At 61.8% G+C, this 25,325-nt stretch overlaps 2 protein-coding genes across 3 annotated transcripts; both read right to left on the bottom strand.

Moving 5' to 3' along the window:
- Positions 1 to 704: 704 nt before the first annotated feature.
- CEL (carboxyl ester lipase) lies at positions 705 to 8,689 on the bottom strand. Its single transcript, XM_086684399.1, has 11 exons — positions 8,533 to 8,689; positions 6,343 to 6,493; positions 6,126 to 6,248; positions 5,815 to 6,012; positions 5,082 to 5,212; positions 4,810 to 4,917; positions 4,573 to 4,690; positions 3,256 to 3,442; positions 2,871 to 3,074; positions 1,733 to 1,930; positions 705 to 1,404 (listed from the first exon to the last, which is right to left on the bottom strand). The coding sequence occupies exons 1-11, from the start codon at positions 8,596 to 8,598 to the stop codon at positions 792 to 794; spliced, it is 2,097 nt and encodes a 698-aa protein (XP_086540525.1). The 5' UTR covers positions 8,599 to 8,689; the 3' UTR covers positions 705 to 791.
- A 1,989-nt stretch (positions 8,690 to 10,678) lies between these two features.
- On the bottom strand, positions 10,679 to 24,708 carry GTF3C5 (general transcription factor IIIC subunit 5). Of its 2 annotated transcripts, none has more exons than XM_086684400.1 (11): positions 24,273 to 24,707; positions 21,916 to 22,135; positions 20,446 to 20,644; positions 17,266 to 17,461; positions 16,032 to 16,136; positions 14,823 to 14,937; positions 14,245 to 14,325; positions 13,952 to 14,049; positions 12,980 to 13,062; positions 12,175 to 12,317; positions 10,679 to 11,341 (listed from the first exon to the last, which is right to left on the bottom strand). In XM_086684400.1, exons 1-11 carry the CDS (start codon positions 24,417 to 24,419, stop codon positions 11,187 to 11,189), a joined length of 1,542 nt encoding a protein of 513 aa, XP_086540526.1. In that variant the 5' UTR covers positions 24,420 to 24,707; the 3' UTR covers positions 10,679 to 11,186. The 2 variants fall into 2 exon arrangements, 1 of the variants encoding a protein (XP_086540526.1); XR_015243161.1 differs by having other exon boundaries at positions 11,203 to 11,341; positions 12,976 to 13,062; positions 24,273 to 24,708.
- Between the last annotated feature and the right edge of the window lie 617 nt (positions 24,709 to 25,325).

Raw genomic sequence — 25,325 nt, 5'->3', positions numbered from 1 at the left:
TCCTGGATTTGAGTCTTTGATGACCTGGGGCACGTGTCCCCCTCTCGGTGCCCACCTCGTGCGGCCATGGTGAGGTCAGGCTGCTTAAGCTCTTGGGCACTTGGCACGATGCCCGGGCCCAGACGCCCACATGTGGGAATGGCCCTGACCTCTGCCTCCCGCCCCCCTCCCCCCCTGTCCCCAACCAGCTCTGCCAGAGCCACCCAGGGCCCAGTCCTCTTACACCCTCTTCCTTCTGACCTTCCAGTGTGATGCTTTCTTACCCTCGACTTGCATCCAGCTAGAAGCAGAGCCAGTTTCTATCCCCGGGCCAGTTCCCCAGACCCTGGCTACAACCCAGGGGTCACTGCCCATGCCCCAGACGGCTTGGCGTGGCTGGACTCCACCGGTCCGGGGTGGGGGGGCACTGTCTTCAGAGCCCAGCTCCTCTCTCAGCTGCGGCCACCGCCGGCCCTGCCCCCTGGGAATCAGCGGCCCAGGGCAGAGGGACCCGCGCCTGAAGCCCGGTCCTGGCTCTGACATTTCACTTCTTCAAACCCGTGTCCTGCTCTCTCGAGCGAGGGTGGCCCTCCGGACTTCCTGGGGCTTCAGGACTGAGGGAGACCATGGGGAAAGGCGGTGGGCCCAGAGCCTGGGGCTACCACATAACTGAGAGCCCTGTGTCCTGCAGTGGGGACCAAGAGAGCAAAGGAAGATACCAGACAGAGAGGGATGAGGCTTTATTCAGGAAGAGCTCTGGAGGGGAGTGGGCTGCCGGGGTCTCACCCTACGGCTTCTTGGGGCGGAAGACATTAGAAGTCAATGATTGCAGGCATTTGAACCCCTTCAGAGTCCCCAGAGGGGGGCGCGGGGGCGGCATCAGAGTCGCCCGAGGGGGGCGCGGGGGCGGCATCCGAGTCCCCGGAGGGTGGAGCGGGGGCGGCGTCGGAGTCCCCGGAGGGGGGCGCGGGGGCGGCATCCGAGTCGCCTGAGGGGGGCGCGGGGGCGGCATCCGAGTCCCCGGAGGGTGGAGCGGGGGCGGCGTCGGAGTCCCCGGAGGGGGGCGCGGGGGCGGCATCCGAGTCGCCTGAGGGGGGCGCGGGGGCGGCATCCGAGTCCCCGGAGGGTGGAGCGGGGGCGGCGTCGGAGTCCCCGGAGGGGGGCGCGGGGGCGGCATCCGAGTCGCCTGAGGGGGGCGCGGGGGCGGCATCCGAGTCCCCGGAGGGGGGTGCCGGGGGGGCCCCGTCTCCGGTCATCGTGGGCAGCGCCTGGTAGGTCAGGGTCCAGTAGCGCAGGTAATTCGTCCTCAGGTGCTGCTTCATGGAGTTGCCATCCATCTTCCTGTTGATCTCCAGGTAGTTGTCACTTTCCACAGTGTAGGGATCCCAGTGTGTGGGCACAGCTGAGTGGCCCATGTTGGGGTTCCTGCAGGGAGGAGAAAGGCTGGGTTGGGGGGCTGGGGGCTCACAGGAGTCTGGAGACCTGTGTCCCTAGCCCACCTGGGCCCCGGCTTGCCTGACAGTCCTCTACCCTCTGCACCGACCCCACCATCAGGGTGTACGTCACTACGTCCTGGGCACTGGCTGGGCGTGAGCCCCAAGAGGCACAGGTCTCGGGGCCTAGCAGTACCTCTATCCACACATACGACAGAGGCACCGAGGCTCGGGGAGGTTAAGTGAGGGCACAGGAACCCAGGCCTGCAGGGCAAGGGGGCAGGAGGCCCTGGGCTCAGCCCCGACCCCGCCTTCCTTACCCGCTTCTGGCAAAGTTGGTCCAGTAGGCGATCATGGTCTTGGAGACGGTCCTGTCTTGGGACCGGTAGCCCAGGGGCGTGGCAAAGGGCTTCCCAAAGACGTACTGGATGTCATCGGCGTGGTCAGCCCCCACCCACTTGGGGTAGGTGGGCATCCGAGAGGGGTGCGAAAACAGGTAGGTGTAGGTTTTGGCGCTCCTGAGGAAGGGAGGGGAGACTGGCCGAGTTACAAGGGGCTCACCCGGAGCCTCAGCCCAGAGATGAGGCCTGGGGGGGGGGGGGCGGGGGCTGGGGCAGCAGGGAAGGATCTGGGGAGTCCCCCCAAGATTCATGAAGAATCCTGACACCTGGGGAAGGGAAAGCCGGGGGCCAAACCCGTGGATCCGTGGGCCAAACCCGTGGATCCGTGGGTTCTACGATTTCAGTTGTATTTATAATTCACCTCCAGGAAACAAACTGAGGCACCTTCCTGTAATTCGCTATCAAGAAAGATTTCTTTTTCCTCTGCAGGTGAACTTGTATCTTGATGTAACTGGACAAGGTGTATGTCCTTGGATGTTTTCCTTTTTTGCCTTGACTGCCAGGAAGCTCGGAACTACATTTATCGCTTAGTTGCTGCAAAGCTTTGGTTCTAGATTCTAGATATAATATTATCTTCTTACTTTTGAAGCCTTCCTCACTTATTTTTTATTTTCATTGGCTATTATTCTACGGAGGTTTTTTTTTTGTTTTTTGTTTTTTTTTTTAATGCGGCCACAGTCTTAAGTTACTTTGAAAGTTGGTAAAGCTGAAACCCATAACAGAGATCCTCACCGCCCCATGTTCTTTCCTTCTCCACAGCACGAGGGAGGCAGGAGAGACTCAAAGAACTTTTTAGCAGGAAGGACTGTGGGGTGAGGGAGGGCACGCAGCACTGGGCTGGGCAGAGGACCGCGGGAGGGTTTGGTAAAGCCCCCCGAGGCTGGGAGGCGAGGAGGGGCTCTCTCAGTTCTTGTTGGGTCCGGGCAAAGAGGTGGTGTGGGCACGGCCTTCCCAGGCCTCACAGACACCCGTGAGCCACCCAGCAGAGGGGCCTCAGGGCGAAGGTGCGTGATCCCAGGTGGCCCTCCCCAGGGAGCCTCCCTGCCCAGGTCCTCACTTGGCATTGGCTCTGTGCTGGGCCAGGGCAATCTTGGTGGGCACCAGGAAGAGGATGTCCGTCTCGAAGTCCACCACGGTCTTCTTCCTGGTCTCCTGGGACGCGTCAAGGGCCCAGGGCTCGGTGTAGATGCCAAAGGTGGTGTTGGCTCCCCTGAGCCCCTTGGTGATGGTGAGCCCGCTGACCAGCTTGTAGAAATCCTCGCTGCGGGGACCACACCAGCACTGGACCCGCCACCCGGTGCCGGTGGGAGGGTGTCTGTGCCCCCACGGACTGTTCCCCCCCCCCCCCGCCCCCACTACTGGGCTTGGCGCTGATCTCTGCTGATGCCTCCCTCGGCGGCCCCTGGGCACTGCCCCCCGGGGGCCCCACACCCGCTGCTTACTCGGTGACCTCCTGTTTCTGCTTGTTGATGGCTGGCATGTCGATGCTGGCAAAGACGTGGCCGTCCATGTTGTTGGTACCTGCTAGGTAGTCGATGTCGGCCGTGTTGACGTACAGGTTGACGGGGTCATCGGGGAGGAAGTCGCCGTCGACGACGGGGAGAAAGCCCAGGTAGTGCAACATGGGATCTGGGAGGGGAGAGGCAGGATCACACAACTCCGGTACCCACAGGCCCCTCCCCTCAGCCTCTGGGGCAGAGTCAGCTCCATCCCAGCGAGGCTGCGGTGTAGACCCCTGCCCCCTCTGATCTACACCAGGCTTCCTCGGGTCCAGCGCCATCGGCATTTAGGGCCGGATCGTTCTATGTCACAGGGAGGTGGGGCGGCCAGCGCCCTTCGGGACGTTTAACAGCATCCCTGACCCCAAGCCACGGGATACCAGTGTGACAACCAAAACTGTTTCCGAGACTCTGCCGCACGTGCCCTGGGGCCACAACACCCAGAGGGAGAACCACTGATCTAGAGGCCAAGGCTGTCCTCCCACCAGCCTCACTTCTCACTGGGCCTAAATCAGGAAGGGGGAGGATCTGGAATTGAGGGGACCGATGGACAAAGAGGCACCCCGCTCTGGGCTGGGTTCCGGTGTGCCCGCCAGAAACGGTGCCAGGTCCGCATGGTCCCCCAGATCCCTGAACTGGCCCCAAAGGGACTGGAGAGCCGGCTTGGGGCAGGTGGAGGCCCCGGCCTTCAGGAGGCCCAGCCTAGCCTGTTTTTCCTCCAGTTCGTGCCGGAGGAAACAGCTGGTTTGCATTTGGGGCCACGTGTTTGCTTGGCTTTCAGGTTTGCTTAGCACTTACGGTTTTATTTCACGTCCGGCAAAGGTGCAAAATGAGGGGGCCTCTTAGCATCAAAGGATGCGCGAGAGCAAATGCCAGCCCCCTGGGCTGGGGGGCCCCCCCGGCACTCCGGCGACGCTGTGCCGCGGGGGTTCACTGAGCGTTGAATGAGTTGGCGGGGGGAAGGAACCAGTCGTCTGGTACAGAGGCGCTCGGTGTTGGGTCTGTGCATCCCCCTAAAACCGTGTGCACCGTGGGGGCTGGGACCCAAATGCTCATCAGCTTCTCAAAGGGGTCAGGACCCAGGAGAATAAGAAGAAATCGTGGCCGCCTCCTCCTGCAGCCGGGGCCACCCAGCCTGCAGGGGTGGCTGCAAGCTGCCTAGGGATGCCAGCAATCTGGTGACAGGGCCACGCCTCGGACCTGGCAGTTGCTCTCTTCTCCAGGAGCATCGCCCTCCCCCGCCCGGCAGCCCCCACTCACACTCCATGCCTGCCAGGGGCATCTTATAGGCCAGCGTCAGGGCGCGGGGGTCGGTGACCTTCAGACATCTGGCCATCCTGGCGGTGTCGTCCAACGGGCAGCCCACCTTCTCGGCGATCTGGGGGTGGGGGGGGCAGGCAGGCAGGTGAGGCCAGTGCTCCAGGCAGAGGAGGACGGAGTCAGGACGGAGTGGGAAGGAGGGAGGCCCCTTCCCTGCCTACCACGGCCCCTCTTTACCCTTTTGGCCCAGAAGAGGGGGTTCTTCTGGATGGCCCAGGGGCATAGTGCCACTCCACTCTGGCTGATGGCTCGCCGGATGAGGCCCTTGTTGTAAGGAGAGAGGGTCTGCAACACACAGAGGCCCTGTCACTGAGGCCTCGCCCCCCCCTGCCCAGCCTGGGCTCAGCCAAGGACGCCCCATGCATCAGTTCCGGCCCCCTCCTCCCTGCCCCCAGAGGCCCCCTCTCACACCGTGGGGGGCGGGTCCCCCCTCCAGGCGTCTCCCGGACCTGCAGAGAAACGCTGGCACCTCCGGCTGACTCTCCAAAGATCGTGATGTTGTCGGGGTCCCCCCCGAAGGCTGCGATGTTCCTTTTCACCCAGGCGATGGCCATGTGCTGATCCCGGAGGCCATAATTACCTAGGGGCAGGGTGGGGGGTGGGCCTTCATCGGGGACCCTTGGCCGGGGCTGGGGGTGCCAGGGCCTGGCCCACACGAGGTGTACGGTCCACGTGGGTGGGATGAGAGCGGCCTCGGCAGCAGAGACCCTGGCTGAGCCCCAGGATGTTGAATGGTCCCCCCGGGAGCTGGTCGGGTCAGGTGCTGGGGCAGATGTGGGGCTCAGGCTGGGGGAGGGCCGGCCTGCTCACTTCTCTCTCCCCCTGCCACAACCCCCCGTGTCTGTCTGTCTATCCTGCAGCTTCTGTGTCGCCACCTCGATGTCCTCTCTTCTGTCTCTTTCACTGGCCTCCGTGTCCCTGGCTCCTCTGGGCCTCTCCGGGTCCCACCCTGCCTGTCTGTCTCTCTGTCCAGCAGTCTTTTTTCTTTCACTGCAGCTGCCGAGGGGCTCCCGCATCTCACGGCCCGTTTCCAGCCCCCTGGCTCTGCAAATCGGATTTCCCGGGGGACTGTCAGGAGTTGCTCGAGCACGAGGGGCGTCGAGGGGCATCCCCACGGGGCTCAGAGCTCACGGGGTCAGGCGCGCTTCCTTCCCCTCCCCGTGCCCAAGACGTGTAGCAGACCTGGCAGGTTGGCGTCCCCAGTGCTGAGGAAGCCCAGGGGGCCGACGCGATAGTTGAAGGTGACCACGATGACATTGCCCCGAGTGGCGATCTCCTCCCCGTCGTACAGGTAGTTGCTGAGGAAGTTGGCCCCGTGGCCGGCCCCCATGAGGAAGGCGCCTCCGTAGATCCAGATCATGACGGGCAGGTTCCTAGAGACTAAGGCGGAGCAGAGCGGGGCCCGGTGACCCCGCGTGTCCCCCTCTGGCTCCCCTCCGCGCCCTGTGCTGCTCTCGGGGGCCTCCTGCAGGGTTCGGGGAGGGCAAGCCCACCTTCCTTCTTGCCCTGGGGGACCCAGATGTTGAGGTAGAGGCAGTCCTCCGCCCCGTAGGTGTTGTCCTGGGTGATGGTGGCCTGCAGGCAACGCTTCTTGAAGTCCTTGGCCTTCAGGGTTCCTGTGGGCGGCCAGCGGGGCCCGCGTGAGGACGGCAGCCGCCCCCACCAGCCACCCCCCCGCGCGGGGCCTCGCCAGCACCTGCCCGCTCCCACCTTGCCAGCCGGGGTGTCGCTCTGGGTTCTCCAGGGGCCTGGGGACGGCGGCGAAGGGGATGCCTCTGAAGACGTCCACATAGTTGCCAAAGAGGCTGAGCTTCTTGTTGACGCCTTCCACGAAGCCTCCTTCCGTGTACACGGCGCCCAGCTGGGGGTGAAGGCCGAGGCTCAGGTGGGCTCGGGCCGCTCTCCCTCCCGAGTGGGGGTGGGGGCCACCTGAGCCGCCCCAGGGTGTCCGGAGGCTCCCGGGAGACAGCTTCGGGGAGGGGCCCGTCCACACCCCAGACCGAGGCCCCTGCCGCCTGCCCTCGTTCCCCGAGGGGGTCCCGCCCCCTGGATCCGGGAGGAAGCTGCTTCAACCGGCGTGTTCCCACCCTGGGAAGCCTTCCGAGTAGGCCAGGAGAGGTGGGTTTGGATCCCGGCTCCGGCCACCTGGCTGTGACCATGAGCCTCCGTTTCCCCATCTCTAAGATTAGACAGCAGCACGGCCCCCCTCGTGCCCCCCACCCCAGTGTCCAGCCGGCCTGGAGTCTGTGGCCCCGTGCCGAGTTCTCACTGCTGGGAAAGACCTCTGCACCCCGGGCCATCGGAACCACTGCTGTGTCCCCAGCCCTGGCACTGAGCCTGCCCCCGCGCGGCCAATGCATCCAATCCTCGCTAGGGGGGCTCCTGGGGGCTGGTGTTCATCTCCCCGTTGTCCCAGGAGGACACGGAGACTTTCCTGCTGGAAGTCATCCTGAGGGAAACAGCTGTCCGACCTCAAAGCCGGGCTCTCATCCCCTCCTAGGGCCGCCTCCCCATCCGTCTGGTCCAGTGGCAGGTCTCCGCTTCCTGGCTCTCACCTGCACTAGGTTCCCGGTGGGCGAGGGCGGGGCAGCCCCGCACGCCCAGGCGGGGACCCAGCACCTTGTAAGGTCTAGGCTAACAGGGGACTGGGGAGGCGGGAGCTGCATTCAGAGGCCGGAGTTCCTGCCCGGTGCCGAGGGTGGGGCAAGGGACCCAGAGGCAGGTGCAGGTCTGCTCCCAGCCCTGTCTCTCCATCTCAGGATAAGCAGCCTTGTTTCAGGCCTCCAGGCATTTGTCCTGGCCGGCTTCGGGCTACTGGGGCACCGAGGTGGGCCAGGTCAGTGCCTCGGGACTGGGAAGTCACTTCTCAGAACGGAGATTGGCCTGAGGCTCCCGGGTGAGGGGTGAGGGCCAGGGCCCCTCGCCGTGGTGGCAAGGTGGGAGGGTGGTGCTGGCTGCTGGAGCGCTGAGGGGCAGTCCCAGTCCTTTCTGCCCTCAGACAAGCCCCTGCCCCCCCCCAAAAGACAACAGCATCCCCTCGGGGCAGCACCTGAACCTCCAGGTCCCGAGGCAGCGGGGACAGAAGGGCAGGATAGGGGTGAGAATGACACGGGGGCTGCGTGTCTGTGGGGTTTCGTCCCGAAGCACTTTCCCCGCCTCATTCCTCAGGCTGCAGCAGGGCGGTTACGGAGGGCAGCCCTCCCGCGCCCCCCCCCCCCACCCGCCCCCTCAAGGAGATCTCCGGACTTTCCCAACTTCCTCTTGGGAGATGGAGGTTATGTTGGGAACCATACTCCGAATGGGGTTCCAGGTTTCTGCTCAGCCACCGGTGGCTGTGTGACATTGAACAAATAGCTCACCTGCTCTGGGCCTATCTCCCCTTCTATATAAAGGGGACAGCGACCTCTCTGGAGAGGAAGGAGCCAGACGGACGCTGTGGGTCAGGTTCCCAGACTCAGGAAACAAAAATTCAGGGCTCCCAGTTACGTTTAAATTGCACGTAGATGGTTTTTTTTTTTTTTTTTTTTTGAGTACAAGTATATCTCAAATATTGTACAGGACATACTCCTACAATAAACTCTCTATGTTTTATATAAGACTCAAATTTGGCACCTCTTCCTGCCCAGGGGTCCCGTCCCCACGCTTTAATAAAAGCCCCTTTTTGTACCAAAAAAAACTCAAATTTAACCTGGCATCCTGGATTTTATCTGGCAGCGTGAGCAAAGCACCAAGTGCCCCGGAAATGCTGTCTTGAGAGTTGAGGTCTCTTTCTCAGGCTGGCTCTTTCTGCCGCGGACTCTGCCCGTCTGCCTTCCCTCCACCGTGCCCTGTGCCCAGCTTCCAGATCTGGCTTAGTGAGGACTGAGGGGCCCCTGCCCCCTCTGCCGGCCTCTCACTTACCTTGGCCGCACTCGCTGCTGCTAGGCAGCAGGCGAGGCCCAAGACAACCAGCTCCAGGCGCCCCATGGTGTGTGCCCGCCTCTGCGTGGCCCTGGTTTGGCCCCTTGCGTATTTATGGGGCTGGAGCCAGCCTCCGAGTTGCCAGCTGCCCGCAGAGGGCCCCTCTCCCTCCTCCTACCTCCGGCCCTCCCTCCAGGCTGGCCACACTCCATGCAGCGTACCTGGGGCTGAGACAGCTGTTGTTTCCAGCCAGCCTCAGGCTGGGCCAAGGTCACACAGTAGGGGACACACACACGCGCGCACACACACACACGCACACGGGTGCAGGGACAGTCTGTCTTTCCCAGGGCTGGCTGCTCCGAATGCCCTGGTGCCCACAGCGCACCTGTGCAGGTCACTGCCTACCTGGGAGCAGACGCAGGTGGTACTGGGTAGACGGCCACAAGGCCTTCGGCTTGGCCGGGGGCCCACTGCCCTGCATTCTGGCTCATTTCTTCACAAGGGTTTGGTTTCACCCTCGGAGAAATGGGCATGCTTGGTCTCCACGGCCTGCCTGCCCCCCAGCCCCAGCTCAACAGGAGTTTGTAAGGGACCGGGCATGGGACTTCTGGGACACAGGTGGGTGTGGCTGACTCTTGTCACCAAAGGCCCACTGGGGGTGGGGACCCGGAGCAACGTAGGTGATCCTGCCCTTGGGGTGGGGGAGAGACCCCACATTCAGCACAAGTCCTGGGACGGGAAGACCAGAGGCTCAGGTGGCCCACGGGAAGCGGGAAGTGGGGCTCCAGCCCAGCCTTGAGGGCTTCCCTAAGGAAAAGGAAACGCTGGGCTTTCTGGCCCCAGAAATGGGCCGGGCAAAGACCCTGGAGCAAAGCCAAACAGAGACAGAGACCAACTGACGGACAAGGGAAGGGACAGATCACAGAGCCGGGGAGGGGGAGAAAACAGAGCAGAGGTAGCCACTACCGTTTCCTGTGACCGTGTAGGACTTCGGTAGTCAGAGAAGGTTACTAAGTGGGAAGGCCACCATGGACAAGGCCTGAAGACTGTGCCTCTGAGTCTGGCCGCCTGCGGAGTCACCGCTCACAGAGGGTGTTCAGGCTCCGCTGCACAACCACCTCCAGCAACGGGGGCCCATTCAGGAGCCAGGGGACAGCCAGAGCCCGTCCAACAGCCCCTCAGACCGGGCCCCAGCAGGCCCTGTGCCGCCCAGGAGCCAGTGCTTCTGACACAGGCCACGGCCCCCCTGACATCATGCCTGCCGCTGTCACCAAGCCTGCCTGTCCACCAGATCCAAACCTTTGGGGACGCAGAGTGGACGACAGGCTGGAGAGGGGTGGGGAGAGGTGGGGGGAGGTGGGCATTTGCAGGTGGGAGGAGTCAGGACACGGGGGAGGGGCTGTGCGGGCCAGGCCGGGACTAGTGTGGCTTCAGCTGGGCAGCATGAGGACACGGGTGCAAAGGGCTCGGGTGCTGCCCCAGGACAAGGAAACGTATTTGTTAACTTGTGCCTTTTGTCCGGCTATCCCGAGAACGTGTTCCACAGGCAATTATTCTGAGGGGGGGGAGGGGGCCCCTCCTGGTCCCCAGAAGCAGGGAGTGGGGCCCTCTGGGGCAGTCCGCCTGGCCAGCTTCTCCTCCAGAAGGCAGGTTCCCAGGACTGGCCACTTTAGGCCAACTGTGAGCCACTGGGGCTCGTGATCTGTCATCCGAGAGGGCTGCCCAGGAGCCTGGTCAGCAGACTGAGGCTTACCGGAGGCACCTGACTTCAGAGTCAAAGTGACTTAGGGACTTGTCACACCAGGTGGCCCGGTCTGCAGGCTGATGGAGGGGGCGACTGGGCGCATCTCTGCAGCACGGTGGCCCGGCCGCCCCACGGCACGGGTGGGAGTGCTCCCCAGGGAGGGCGGCCCCGGCCCCACCAGGAAGGCGCACCCCCTCTGGCTACACAGCAGGGAGCTCAGAGGCAACAGGGTAGATTTCCCCATGAGCCTCTCAAGAACATGCCCATGAGGAGCAGTAAGGGATCGGCTCGAGGCTGCGGGACCGTCTGCGGCCTGACGCGTACATGCTCACCCGACCTCCAGAGGAAACTCCACTGTGGCTCCGACCCCCCCACCCCCCCAACCCACTGAGACACCGAGACTCCTTGGGAAAATGTATTTGATCGGGACGATTCCAGCTGGGCCCCAGGCGGATGGGATCCAAATGCAAGGGCCGTCTTCGCCCGTCTGTGACCGCGGAACAGTTTCCTCACGCCAGGACCGCCATCGGCCATAACCTCCAAGGCACGAGCAGCGTCTTCAGGCCACATCGTCCCCACCGCCAGCTGTTCTCAACCATAGAGAGGTGGTGGCCATCGGCTCAGCCCATCGGACACCGGGCTGGCTCACGGCTGCACAGAGCCAGGTCACAACCTCTGGAGGTGTCCCCAGGCACCCCGGGCCAGAGAGCATCCCGGAGCAGCAGGTGTCTGGGGCAGATGGGCAGGACCAGGGTCAGTGGCACCCAGTGCCGGGGTCCCAGCTTTCCTCTGAGGGGTCTCCTAGGGCCGTTCTGGTTGCTGTGGGCAACACTGGGGAGCCACGGCTTGTCCTGGCACCGTTACCAGTCTCGTCTGATCAAGGAGGCCCAGCCGTGGCTGTAGGTCTACGTCACACGTAGTCCAGAATCTCGGTCTCCATCTCGTTCTCGCTGCCGTCGGACGGCTTGAAGTCCTCCTCCTCCTCCTCCTCGTCCTCGTCTTCCCCAGACTCGTACGTCAGCTGTTCTTTCCCGCCATCAGCCTTGGTCGGGCTGGAGAAGAGAGCTGGGGCCGGGAGACAAGGCCGTGTGTGTCCCAGCACAGGCTTCCCCGGTGTCCCCCAGCCTCCAGACCAGCAATCAGGCTCCTGGAGGCCTACTGACACTTATGGGCGGCTTGGCTCAAGCCCTGGGGAAGCCGCTCTGGGGGGGCGCGGGGGGCTGGGGGACCGGCACTCTGCAGTTTTACAAGCACTTCAGGGGAGTATGAGGCCAACGGCTTTGAAAACCACTTCCCCCCGGAGGAGGCTGGGTGGCTTCACCGGTCCAAGGGACCCCGAGAATGCACAGGACATTTTGTGTGAGTGCTTTTCTCTGGGGAGAAGGTCCGCGGCCTCGGGAGGATTCTCCGAGAGGCCGTGTCCCAAACGGGGCTGAGACCCCTGCTCCCATCAGCTCCGTGGAGCACAGATGGTCTGGGAGGAAGCCGTGCTCACTCTCCCCCGCCCCTCATCACGCCCGCAGACCAGGAGCGCCCACTCCTCTTCCTCACCCCCCCCCCCACACCCACTGCCCCTGCTCTCCGAGTGCAAGAAGACAGGCCGAACGTGCCCACGCGTGGCTGGAAGAGGGAGGGTGGTGTCAGGGCACAAAGCGGTGGCTCCGATGGCAGCACCAGCCCTGCTCCAGCCCGGTCCTCCGGGCCCGTCTCCTGCCTTAGCCCCCGGGCTGAGCACCGTGACTCCCACCCGTGGAGACCTGGTGGGCAGGCCGGGGGACCGGCTCCTGGCGGGGGGTGGGACGATTCCACCCGGGTGCAATTTCTTGGGGGATGGGTCCGCTAGGGAGACTTGCTCTGTCCCCAGAGCGGGGCATCCCTTTACCCCGATCGGCTCTCACCAGGCCTCTTGGAGCGGATGGTCTGCCGGATCATGAGGGACATGGTGTCCCTCAGGTTGTCACTGGTCTTGGGGAGGCACCAGCCATCTCGCTCTGTGCAGCAGTTCTCGGCCCCGTCGTTGCGGTGAATGATCCTCTGTAACCTGGGGGTCAGGACACGGCGTCTCGGGTGGGCTTTCTGCCCACAGGTGCCCTAAGGGTTTGGCAGCGGTGGGGCCGTGCCTGGAAAAACAGCACTCGGACGGCCGCGCGGGGGGGCGAGCACAGGACCGAACACCCACGGGACGCTGGACACTCCCAGCCCAGGTCCTTAACCGGCGTGGCCCCCAACCCCAAGGTGCGCACAAATCGGGATGCGGCTGCGCACGCTCTCCTGCGAGAACCCCCGGCCCGCACCAGATTTCAGGCCGTGTCTGACGTGCTCCCGTCTCTTCCCATCCCAGCTCCCCCCACCCCTTCTTTAAACACCGTAAGAACTGGGTGAAAGGCTCCTGGGATTCCGGTCCGCCGGGAAGGATCAGGCACCGGGTCCTAGACCTCCACGGGGGCAGAGGAGGGAGAGGCCCAAGACTCAACCACAAGACACGTCGGCGCCCAGCCCGGCACCGCAGCTCAGAGGCACAGCCCAGGCGGACCCCAGAAATGGTCCCTGGCAGCCGCCAGGCTGACGCGGGAGCCCCATGGTGCCCACCGCCCTGGGCGGGGCTTCCCGCCGAGACGGGCCGAGCGGAACAGCTTCGGGACACCTTGGTCCCGAGCCCCGCCCTCCTCACCCTGGCGTCTCAGGGCCCCTTCACGTACGTACTCTTCCACATTCAGGTCACATAACTGGTAGAACATCTGGCGATAGGGCGGCAGGGCCCCCTCCCGGAAGACGTAGACCGAGTCCTGGGGAGAGGACAGGGCGGGAAGGTGGGTCGGAGCTCGCCCCGGCCAGTCCACACCCGGCGGGCCCGGCTCTTCCCCTGGACTCAGGCGGCGCAGACAGGCCAGAGGCCGGGAGTAGGCGCGCAGAGGCTCCGACTCCCCAGGAGGGGTCCCCCGGCCCCCGCGACCATGAGCCGCCTGCGTGGCGGCCGCGGTATGGCGCGGGCTGTCGTGCCAGCTTCGCGGGCCCTCGCGGGGCGCCCTCATTCCTCACCGCCTCCTACCAACCGGTCCCGTTCTGCTGCCCTGCACGCTGCCCGCCCTCTCCCCCTCTGCTGCACGTGCCCCTGGCACGTGTCCCCTACGAGACAGCTGAGCCGAGGCTGGGGGTGCAGCTCACAGCAGCCCAAGTGGGCGGGAGGCCCACGGAATCCCACGTCCGGTGAGCCAAGGACCCCGTAAGCCCGTGAGCCCCCCAGAGCGGGGCCAGGTGGTCTGCCGTGGCCCCGCGTGCGTGTGGGCACCCGCCCCACTGGGCCGGTCCAGGTGGCGGCCACGGGCTCATGAAGGGCAGCCACGCACAGCTGCCGGTGTTGCGCTCCCCGCTGACACCGGCCACTGCCTCTTTGCCCAGATGCTCAAGGCCCCCGGGGCTGGGCGGCTCACACCCTGAGCTCTCACTGTGCTCCCCAAGGCCATCCTGGAAGCTGGGAGCTGTGCAGAGGCACCAAGTGGGAAGAGCTGCCTCAGTCAAAGCCCCTCCTGGTGGCCTCGACCCGGGAGATGAGAGCATGTGCGAGTTGTGTGTGGGCGCGTCTGGCCTGCACGAGGGGGGTGCCTCCTTTCCACGGTCCACTGCACCCCCAACCAGGCAGGCGGATGCTCTCCTTTGGGGCTCAGGGGCACCCACCTTGAGCTTGTACTTGTTAGAGGTCGATTTCCGCGTGCCACCTGTCCCCGACGGGCCCAGGCCCTGCTTCAGGTCGTGCATGGTGACGAGCTGGCTGGCTGCAAGGGGACAGCAACAATACTTTGGAATCCGGGAGGATGTTTCTCCCCACCCCTCCCGGAGCGCTGGCCCCTTGGGAAGCCCCACCGTACCCCACCCCACCCCACCCCACCCCAGCATGCTGATGCCCACCTCCCTCAGCGTCTCCGTGAGGGCAAATCAGCCTGATCCACAGGCCGAGCCGGGGCACTTACGCATCTTTTTGACAGTGATGGGGAGGCTGTAGTTGTAGGTGCTGCGCTTGGCCTTGACAGGCATATCACTCGGGGCGTAACCTGCAGACGAGGAAGGGCATGTCGGGTGCATGCGGGTGCAGGGCCCTCCTGGCCATCAGAAGTGGCTTTGCGCTAGTCGCACACCAGGGTTCGCTGGGGCCGGCTCCTGAGAAGGGGACTCCAGGCCCCCAGGCCCCAGGCCCCAGCGGCCACCCTTACGGCACCGACCACACAGGACCGTGTGCTGGCACTCTGCGTGCGCTGCCTCACTGCAGGCCTGGGGACCAGGCGGTATTGGGTGCCCGGCCCCTACCGCAGGAACCATAACAGGTGGAGGGACCGAGTGCATGAATAACAAGTTTAGCGGCTCGAAGGCCAATGGTGGAGCTGGGACCCAGGCTGGGATCCCCATCTCTCTGCTATTCTGCAGAGATCTCACCCAGGAGGAAAAGACTTTTTTATCTTCGCCATAGGGATACATTCCCATTACAGAAGAGAATGCTGTAGAAAAAGACATTGAGAGAGAGAAAGAAAACCAAGGTGTTAGTAATTTTTACCGTATTTCATTCCACAACGGATTCGGAAGTCAAGGACTTGATAAATTTTGGCATCTGGGTTTTTTCGGGGATCATACCCGTATCGGATCCACAGGCTTCTCCAGGGGCCTGTTATCTGGGGACAAAAGGCGGGAGTGTGGGGTGGGGCCAAGGCTGGTCCCTGGCTCCCTCAGAGATGTAGGCCTGGGGGGACATGAGTTGGGGACACAGCTCTGGACCCCCACCCCGGCTCTGCCGGGTACAGCTCTGTCACCTTGGGCAGGCCACTTGGTCTTCCTGTTCGAGAGGACAGGAGCCCCCTTTTCCATTGTTTCTGTGAGGATTAAATGAGATGATGACCCGGGAGCCTTCACCACGGTGCCTGGCACATAGTAAGTGCCCAATAAATGTTACTGCCATCCTAATGGACAGGATATACTGTCCCCAAACAGTACTCCTGAAGCCCTTATGTCTAGAAAGCCTATGCTAAAAGACAGACAGCCGCTCTCTGAAGTCTGGGGTCCAAGCACAGGAGGGATGAGCCTTCTTCGTGCCCCATCTGTCATCGCCGTTATGGTCACATCTCAGGCTTGCCTCCCAGTGCTCCATGTGGGGACCCTCGGCAGGTAGGACACCTTCCTCCGGCACCTTTGGCAACCTCAGTAATGACACCTCATCTCCGTGCCCTCCTGGACCGAGTCCAAGGTGGGTCTGCCCCACCCCCACCCCACTCTGCCCGGGTAGAATGAGCCAAGGCTGGGGGCCCTGTGGTTAGGGAGCCTGGTCTCTGCAGCCCAACAGGCTGGGGTCCCAGTGGCTGCGTCACGTGCTGGCTACAGGACCCTGGCACATCGAGGCACCTGTCTGAGCCTTGGCTCTGCCTCAGAGGAAGAAGGGAATCCTGTTGCCACCCCCCAGGGAAGAACAAAGGATGTAACAGGTACACAGCATTTAACCCAGCCCCTGGTCCTTAGAAGGTTCTCGATGTGAGATCGTTTAAAAGCATACAATCCCTTTATTCGGAAGTTATGCGATTACTCTCTAATCCTAAGATCGCCGAGGGACGGCCAGCATTGCTGAGGAGGCTGTAGGGGACCTGCCTGGGGCTGTAACAGGCCTCCCGGGGGCACCAGGACAGAGCCGCCAGCTTTGCCGTGGCTCTGGGAGGTCACAGCGGAGATCAGGGCAATCCTGGCGGGACCCAAGGTGCCAGGCTGGGCAGACACTCACCATGTAATAGGCCACGAAGGGCAGCAGAACCTTGAGCTTGTCAGGGTGGACGCTGATGTTGGCCTTGACAGCGTTACGTGACCAGATGGGACGGATTTCAAACAGCTGGGGGGGGGGGGTCAAGGCAGAGACCGGGATGAACACCAGCAGCCTCCCGCCCCTCCCCCCCACCGGCTCTGCCTCTCCGGACTGGCCCAGCCCCCAGCAGACCCTTTGGGGGAGGAGCTGGCAGAGAGCGGCTGCTGACAAGCACACGGCAGCCTTTGGGCCTGGCCGCACCCACTCACTGTCCCTGCCTTCACAGGTGGAGCCCCGCACACCCAGCACAGGTCAGGTGTGGCTGCAGGACCTCCGGACTTCCGTGTCCGGAAATGACCACGAAAGACACGGTCTCTGTCCTCATGCAGCTCACAGGGCAGTGGGGGAGGCAGATGAACAAAGAAGCCAGGGCAGGGCCAAGAGGGGGACACGCCAGTGTTCTGGGACCCCAAGCAGCTCCAGCCTAGAGGGCGGAGCCTGAGCTGGGCTATCGTAAAGGCCGAAGCGGACGGCCGGGCCCAAGAGAGGACCGCAGGAGGCCAGTGTGGCTGGTGCATGGCAGGGCCAGGGCTGGAAGCGCCCTATGCCAGGATGCGGATTGGACTGTGTCCAGAGAACACGGAAGGGCCTCGGACAGTGGTCCCCCAGGTACCGCCTCCAGCGACCAGTGACCGCTAGAAAGGTGTCCACACAGTCTCTTTAAGAAAAAAACCCCAAGGGAACAGTCTGCTTCAGCAAGGGAAGAGGTGAGCCTCGGCCAGCAGCAACGTGGTCTCACTGAGAACCTGCCATCTGTGCCTGTAGAGGCAGGAGTGAGAGGCCCCACGGCTCTCCCAGGACCTGCCAGCCAGGGGACGGGCAGAAGGCCACTCGGTCCCCTCCAGCATGCTGGGGATGAAGCACAGGAGGTGCTCCATGTGGTTTCTTGCTCCAACGATGCATGAGCAAAAGCTTCCCAAACCCAGGCTCCACTGTGAAGTCACAAGCAGACGATGTACCGATTGCTTAGCGCCCCCAAGGAACCGGCTTGTGCCGGCATGGCTTTGATGTGTGACATCTGGAGGTGAAAAGCTCCCACGTGCCGACGAACCGGTTTTAAAAAGTCAGCACAGCCGAAGGCAAAATGATGAGGGACGGAGGGGGGCCCGGCCGGGTTCCCGGGGGGTGGTCCATGCAGAGGCCGCCCCGAGCTCACCTTCCTCAGCTCCTCCTCCACCTTCCGGTCCACCGGGTTGGTGGAGATCCTCCTCCACGTCTGCACTGCAGCCTCCAGGGGCCGCACGGGCACCTCGTCCTCCTCAAAGTTGACGAAGATGGCATTGTGGGGGCGCCGGGCCCTGCTCAGGCCGATCAGGTTCTCGCCTGAGACGGGGGGGTTGTTGTAGCCTTCCCTGGGGCAGAGAGAGCTGGCGTGGGCCCGGGTGCCGAGGAGACCCCAGGCACGGGCCTGACCGGACCAGGCAGGGAGCCCCCCGGGCTGTGACGCCAGCCGCCTGCCCGTCAGGCAGAGCAGGGAGGTCAGGGAAAGGCGCGGCCACTCAGGACACGGCTGATCAGCTGTCAGGCAACAGCCACGCTTTTATGATTCGCTTATTTAACCCCAAAACAATTGCACGAGGAAGGAACCAGTTTCCTGCGAGGTAACCGACAGCAGCCAGAAAGCCGCCTGGAGTCAGAGCTCGTGTGGACAGAGCCGGGACTCCCACCCGGGGAGGCTGGCCAGGGGCCCGGTGACGCCTGTCTGCCTCCCTCCGAAAGAGCACGTTCGGCCCAGAAGCATCTCTGCAACAGGCAGGTGCAGGGAAGACGGACGTTACCGAACTACCATCATACAGCACAGAGGCTGGAAGCGAGTGAGCATTCTAACGCCACGTCTGCTCAGGTCTCTCGTTGGGCACCAGGCCCGGCTGTCGCTGAGGGGGGAGGTCACGAATGTCAAGCCTAGGCGAAAGCAGGGAGAACAGCCTCCAGAAGCCCCACAATCCATCACGAGCTCCAACAGTGACTGCCATCGCATCTGTACCTCACCCCAAACCCCGAGATTCTTCTGAAATGCATTTTAAAGTGGGCCTGGACATCATAGGTTTTCATTCAGGTGATTGCTACCTTTTAAATTTGTTTCCATCTTACCTTCATTTTCTACACGAGTACAAACCATCTGTATACTTACAAGGAACAAGGTGATTTTTCACACTGGAAAACACAATTACAAAGACGGGAGCAAGTCTGTGCCTTTTTTTGTAACATGGCTCCATTAGGAACCATCCTGAACAGGTACAACATTACCCGCTCTTCAAGGCTACCCCTCGAGACCCCGACCACTCCCAAGAGGGAAGGCACGGGTGGCGGCTCACTCCAGCCCTGGCAGCCCCCCGCCAGAGCACGGCAAGGAGCGGCTGCCCGCCGGGGCCCGTCAGCACAGGGAAAGGACTCCCTGCTAACTTCCTCAAGGACGAGGGACCCCCGTCAGGCCAGCCTTCCTCTGCCCGTCGTCCTGTAGGAAGCCGGACCTCCCTGGACCCACAGAGGGGCCAGCAGGGCAGAAAGATCGATGGGGGCCCTGGGAAGAAAGGCAGGTTCTTTCCATTTGCTGGAAAATCGATAAACCACATGGCGGCCAGCCTTCCTCCCTTATCACCCCGTCAGAAGCTTCAGAGCAGCTGCCTACTGGTCCTAGGGGACAGAGGGTGACTCAGCCACTGCCAGCCAGGGCCAGCAGTGCAGAGGGCCTATCCTCTTCTTCTGCGTATTTTGTCCGTCTCTGACTCTGAGAGTAAAATGCTTGTGGGATAAAAATAACCAGAGCATTTCAGAAATATGCACATGGTCTCTCCCCTAAAACTCCTGTGCCGAGGACAGCCGACTAGAACACACACACGGAAAACTCCATCATCCCATGTGGAGGGTCGCGGGCCGGGAGGGCGCGGCGGACCCTTTGCGCTTCCACGTTTCTGTCACGTTTTGCCCATCTAACCACCACTTGCTCCTGCGGTCAGGAGGGAGTGGGGGCTACGGATCCAACAGGCCGAGGGCCGCGAAGAGGCTGCCGCGTGGCCCGCTTCTGGCTGGGGAGACTGCGAGCAGACCGGTGCCGGAAGGTGCTGGGGAACATGGAAGGCTCCTCGCTCTGGTGACAGAGCGGCAGGTTCAACAGGGTCGTGTAAGAAAACAAGCCCCTCCCTGCAGGAGGCACGCAGGGTGCGTTCTCGAGGCCGCGCTGCCGGGCTGGGGCTCGGGCTCGGGCAAGCAGCAGACCGGTGCCAGCCGCTGAAGCTGCTGCCGCAGCCCGGCCTCCACTAGACAATTCTCACTACTTTGGGCTATGTCTGGAACTCTCCGTATTTTGTTAAAGGAAGAGAACATACCTTCTCCTTCGGACCAAATCTAGGCCCCTTACCATGGCCCATGAGACTCTCACCCCTACCACGCGCCCAGGCTCACTCTGCGACCACTCTGCATGTGCCAATCCTCTGTTCTAGAACGTTCTCCCCGGATCTTCACCTACCCAGCTGTGTCATCGCCCAGGTCTGTTTCAAATGTCAGCCCCTCTGGGGGCCCCCAGCCCTCAGCCCACTCACTGCCCCTTATGACCCACACCCCTTTGATCTCCTCTGAGACGTGCACCAGGCCACGGGCCCATTGCTCACTCATCATCTGCTTGTGTTCCATCCAGCTCCCGGCCCCGCCCAGCACAGGACCTTCTATGTGCTGTGCTGTTCTCGGCTGACGCTGACGCAGGCTCCGAGGAGCGCCCCGGGCCACAACAGGCAGTCAGTGCTTGTTGATGGCAAGAGTTAGTGAGGAAAGAACATTTTCTCACCTTCTAGAGATAACTGCTCTGGGCCCAATCTTCCAGATCTTTCTAGATTTCTATGATCATACCACAGCTTACTTTCATGCTATAGAACGTGCTCCTACGCCTGCTTTCTTCACAGAGCGAGGTACCCTGGGCAAGTGCCACGTCAGTCCACGAGCCTGCTGTCTGAGGCCACGTGGTGCTCCCTGGCACAGAAGGGCTGTGATTCCATTAGCCACCTCCCTACGAATGGACTGGTCACTTGCTTATTCTACCAAACTCTGCCAGGCACTCACCCTTCTAAGTGTTTCATGCTTTTGGGGATGGGACTTCAAGGCTGAGGGTGACATCCTGATTCACTCTCCATGGTGCGGGGAGTTCGGAGCGAGGCCTCCAGCTGGGGCACAGTCACCGGCTGCTCTGTGTCTCGAGGCACTGGAGCCACAGGCTTGAGCGAAGCCGGCAGTGCTGGCTGCCTGACCCGCGAGTGGCAGAGGTGAGCCTCAGACCCAGGCCCTGTGACCGCAGGGCCCTTGCTCTGAACCCTGATGCCGTAGTGGGGGTGGGGGTGGGGCTTACCGGTGCTGTGTCTCCGGTCGGTAGAAATAGTCCACCGGGGTGTCCAGCCGAGAGAAGATGGGCGGGGGGATGTAGAGCGGCAGCTCCTGGTGGAAGAAACTCTCCTTCTCAGGCTTTAGCATGAGCACTTTGTCATACATAGACACGCACCTGCCGCCCGCCTCCGTGTGCACAGCCAAGTACTGGAAGTCGGACATTCCTGGAAAGAGAGGGGGCCAGATGGCGGACACCCTCTTACCCCCTCCCAGGAACTGGCAGCTGCTACGCACCCACACCCACGTCTTCTCGGGAGGCGTCGAGGGAGCCGTGCGGTGGGCATTGCCAGGCAACGCTGGCGGGAGCCGAAAGGACACCCTTCCGGAAACTTCTGTGCACTTGACTCCGCGCACCTGGACTCACGTGGAGGAGCTGAGGGCTTATGTGGGACGCGAGGCTACGGTCTGGGTCAGTGCTTCCTGAAACGTAACGTGCACACGCCTCACGGGGGACCCTGCCGCAGGCTGCGGGATGCTGTACCTCCCACGAGCTCCCAGGTGGGGCGGTGCTGCTGTCTGGGACGCGCACTGAGCCGAGGGGTGCTGGCTCAAGTACACAGACAGAAGATGAATCACGGAAGACCGTGCCCCGGGAAGGACGGCCCTCTTCGGTGACTACCACGTTCCACCGGAAAGACTGACGTTCAGAACGCCCAACGCAGGGGTCCCAGGCCCTGGTTTCGTTTCTTGCCACTTTCTAGCCCCCTCTTCCTTCTCAGTCTTTATTCTGGTCAGATTCTCTCCTAGAACTGCGGCTGCAACCACACGCGCCTAAGGCTCGGCTAGTAACCTGCCAGGTGCCTCCTGTGCGCGCGAACCAGCCCCTTCACGGCACCCCTGACCCGGACCCTCCACAAGGGCCTAAGGAACCAGGGCCCCACGCTGTTCGGACGAGAGCCCGAGGCTGAGGGAAGCCAAGCTACCCACCCAACAGACTTGCTGTTCCTTACTTGCCCTCCTCATCCTATCCCTTACTGCCTCCTCACTGGGGCTCCCTATGGGTAGCAAACTGGATCGAGGGCCCCACGGGACACACCCAATTGGCCAAGAGTCCACAGAACATGAGGTCCCAAGGGGCTGAGGTGATCTGGGAGGGCTTCAGACAAGAGGCAAGCCCGGCAGGGGGTCAAGCCTTAGGGAAGTTTCCAAAACCCTGAGGGTCAAAAATTGGAGGCCTGCTAACCAGCTTTATTTGGCCCTACATAATGGCCTTAAAAATTAAAAGATTACTCATAGAATCGAGCTCTTCTTAAGAATGCAGAAGGTGAAACAGCAGTGAGCCCACAGTCCATGGCCTGCACTGTCCCGCTCCGCTCATGCCCCACCCGATTCCGGAGCATATATGGCCCTCTTCACTGTGTGGATGAGCCACAGAGTACCTGCAGGAGTGTGGGCACAGGTCCTGAAATAAGCCAACGCAGTAAGCTGCAGTTACCTTGAAATTTATAAACGGTGGAGATGATGCCAAGCATCTCTATGTCGAAGGTGACCTCGGGGTGGGCCCCGGGACCCGGCACCGCCCTCTGTCGCTTCGTCTTCCTCCTGATCCGCAGCAGCAGGCTGCTGGTACTGAAGCGGTTGGCGCATACCGGGTGACAGTAAGGGTCCTTGGGCCGGAAGTACAGCTCCAGCCTCTTGGTGGGGTCTGCGTAGATCTGTGGCAAAGGCCAAGGAAGACAGTGAAGCAGTGCCCGCCTACGCAGCTGGCAGGGAGCTGCTCCTGTCTCAACAAAAGCCTGACGGTGACCCAGCTGACGAGGGAAGGGCCAGGAGGCTGATGTTTCGTTCTGAGCTTTTAGTTCTCAGAAGACCCATTTTTCAAATCCAGGTATCTGTTTTTTACGTAGGAGAGAAAATGAGGATCGTCTCTCCCTTCTGAGAGGCTGGAAAGTTGGAGATAATAACTACCAGTTAAGTGAAGCCATCACCTCGCAGATGCCTGTTTGGTGTGGGCAGTCACGCACCTCTCCCAGCAAGACTGCGGCGGGGGGTGAGGGGGTGTCTTCTCATCCCTGAGTTTACCATGGAGGAACTGAGGTTGGCAGGGGGAGTGGCTTGTCTTGACCTTCCCACTCCAGGAACTACCTGCTCCAAAGGGTCCTGCCATTCAGACTTCCGTGCAAATGTTTCCAAGTCCGAAGGAAATGGAATCAACTAGGAACAAGCACGGGTATGGCTAAGTATCACTCCTCCTTTTGAAGTCTTGGTTCGTTCTCCTTAAAACGAGGTACTAACAGCACCCCCTCGCAGGACTGCTGTATGCAGACGTATGCAGCACACTCAGTCTGCTAAGTCATGGTAACCACTCGGCACGTGTCGCCCACATAGGGTAAGAGTAGTGTCAGCTGTGTGCGTATGAAAACACCAATGATGCTCACTGAGCCCAGACCATCTGCTCTCTAGTTTGCTGGCTCCCCAACACTAAGGACACAGCCTGGCCCTTAGGAGGTGCTCAGGAAACGTGGAGGGAAAGAAGGTTAACAGGAGGCCCAACCCTCAGGAATCCCTTCTCGCCAAACACTGGCCTATGAGACCACGAGGCCGGGAATAACCCCAGACATGGATCTGGCAGAGGACGTGCACAAGAAGCACTGACAGAATGAACCAATGACCAGTGTCTTCTCAAAGGCTCTCATTGTAATTGGGTACAAATATCCCTGAGGTTACTGACAGTAAGGATTCTGTCGGTACCACAGTAAAGTCAATAAATCAGGATCAAACAGCAAAACGTGACTAACAGCCTCTATGGCATCCTGTGCTTAATGACAGGTTTTCAATATTCATTAAGGAGGAGGAAGCAGCAGGTAAGAATTCAGACTTCAGAGGGCAGAAATGCATGAGTTCAAACCCCCACTGCACCACGCGGGAGTTTTTTGACCCAGCTTTTCTTACCTGGTATCTTTATCTGAAAAGTGGGAATAATGGTACCTAACTCCCTGGATTGTTGTGAGGATTCAATCACGCATCTGACAAGTATTTTGGAAGAAGGCACTGTTATGGATGTTAGGACTATGGAAGTAAACAAGAGAGACCAAGTCCTGCTCTCATGCAGTTTACAGTCTCAGAGCCAAGCGACCAAGACGGACAATAAACGCGTTAAAACACAATTTCAGACTGCAATTAACAGACTGAAGGGGCAGGTATGAACTACTAAGGCCACTTTAATTAGGGCAGAGAAGGACTCTCTACAGAAGAGACATGTCAATATTTGGTGCACGGAAAAGCACTTCCCCGGAGCCTTGCACAAGGCAAGAATTCATCCCAGCTCCCTTATTTTCCTGCAGACCTTGAACAAATTGCCTCGGTTTCCTTGTAAAATGCGGACGTCAGTGGCTACTGGGCAGGGTTCTAATTTGGATCAGATGTCAGTAAAGCACCTGGAACTGAGCCTGATACCGAAGAAGTTGCTAGCCATTACTATCTTTAACCCTAACCACACACTTCATCCCCTGTCCCGTTGGCCAGCGGTCTTGATCCGCAGCGCTTGGGTCTTCTCTGTGAATGAGAACAGGGCAGCCCAGCACACCGCGGGGGCTGCAGCTGAGCTGCGCTCGGGCTGCGCCGCCGAGGCTGCGGCTCCGGGAGGAGGGGACGGAAAAGACACCCCGCCCCTCTCGGGGTCTCCCGTCGCTCCCGCCACTCCAAGGCAAGTCCCCGCCCACTGGCCGCCCAGCGCCCTGCTCAAGCGCCGTTACCAAGGAAACCACACTTCCCTGGGCGGTCCCTCCCGCCGAGGTCCCGCGACTCCGCCCCCCCCCCGGCGCGATTCCCCCTCCCACCCCAGCTTCTCACCCGGGAGACGCCCTCCTCGCCGCCCAGAGTCGGCAGCATCTTGGACACGTCGCGCACCACGCCTGGGTACTCCACGCACACCATGCGTCGCTCGCGCCGCAGGTCCACGGGGACCGCGGTCCCTGGCCCCGCGTCCGCAGCCGCCATCCCTGCACGTCTGGTCCGGCTCGTCGCGGTCCGGCCCTCCACGCGTTCCTAGGGGCCTGTCGCAGTGGTTCCGCCAAAGAATTGTTCCGGGTTCCCTCGCTGCTCGCGTCTCTCTACATCCCTGGGCTTAGCGAGACTCGAGGCCTCTGGGAGCGAAGGCCCGAGGGGAGGCCCCAAGGTTTCGGGGTGATCGACCGCCTGGTCCTCAATTCTGTGATTAAAATGATGAGGGTACCCCGAGGGGCGGGACGACGGTTTGCCGCTCCCAGCAACCCAAGTGGGACTCGGACTGTAAGACACCGCCCAGTTCTCGCTTTTAGCCAATGAAGCGTCAGGGGGAAGCCAGCTTCCGCCCCTTCTACTAGCTCTTAGGTTTCACCCAATGAAGAGCCAGAACTGGGCCGGGTCCCCGTCCCTTCCTAGGGCTCCTTCCAATGACGGCTAGGGGGCGGGCCCGAGGCAGACTTCCGGCCCGCCTTCCGGCGACGGACAGTCCCTGCGCTGAGTAGATTTCCGGGCTGGAGCGCGGAGGGGTTTTCGTGGGGTCCGGCGCCCGCTCCTGCCGGCTGCTCCGGGGAGGAGTCTCCGGCGGCGGGGGGAGGTGGACCTGGAAGTGCCAGCGTGAAGACATTGCGCTTTGAAAGCTCTCCTCACGTCCACGCACAGAAAAACCCCGGAGCTCGGGTCGGAAAGCGGCGTGAAGTCCCTCGTTTCGTAGTTATTAAGCGCCTACCGTGTGCTGGGAACTACTCAGAACCTAACAGAGGAGCGGAGCATGAAGTGAGCGGCCCTGTGGCAGACCCTGAAGCGAGGGGCATGGCCCATTCCAGGAAGTGACAGAGGACAAAACTGTAGGGAGCAGACTGGGGGACATTGAGGGAGGGGTCAGAGGTCGACATATGCCAG

Source organism: Puma concolor, chromosome D4 (genome assembly GCF_028749965.1).
Source record: "Puma concolor isolate L17-30 chromosome D4, mPumCon1.1.hap2, whole genome shotgun sequence".
NCBI lineage: Eukaryota > Metazoa > Chordata > Mammalia > Carnivora > Felidae > Puma > Puma concolor.
This window is presented reverse-complemented; position numbering and strand designations above follow the sequence as displayed.

Coding starts and splice junctions, on each gene's coding strand:
- CEL (XM_086684399.1), bottom strand. CDS start 8,598: ATGGGGCGCCTGGAGCTGGTTGTCTTGGGCCTCGCCTGCTGCCTAGCA. Junction 3,443..4,572: donor GCCCCTGGCAGGCATGGAGT/GTGAGTGGGGGC, acceptor CTCCCCTCCCAG/ATCCCATGTTGCACTACCTG. Junction 1,405..1,732: donor ACCAACTTTGCCAGAAGCGG/GTAAGGAAGGCG, acceptor TCCTCCCTGCAG/GAACCCCAACATGGGCCACT.
- GTF3C5 (XM_086684400.1), bottom strand. CDS start 24,419: ATGGCGGCTGCGGACGCGGGGCCAGGGACCGCGGTCCCCGTGGACCTG. Junction 22,136..24,272: donor GCGAGGAGGGCGTCTCCCGG/GTGAGAAGCTGG, acceptor CCTTTGCCACAG/ATCTACGCAGACCCCACCAA. Junction 20,645..21,915: donor CACCGTTTATAAATTTCAAG/GTAACTGCAGCT, acceptor CTCTCTTTCCAG/GAATGTCCGACTTCCAGTAC.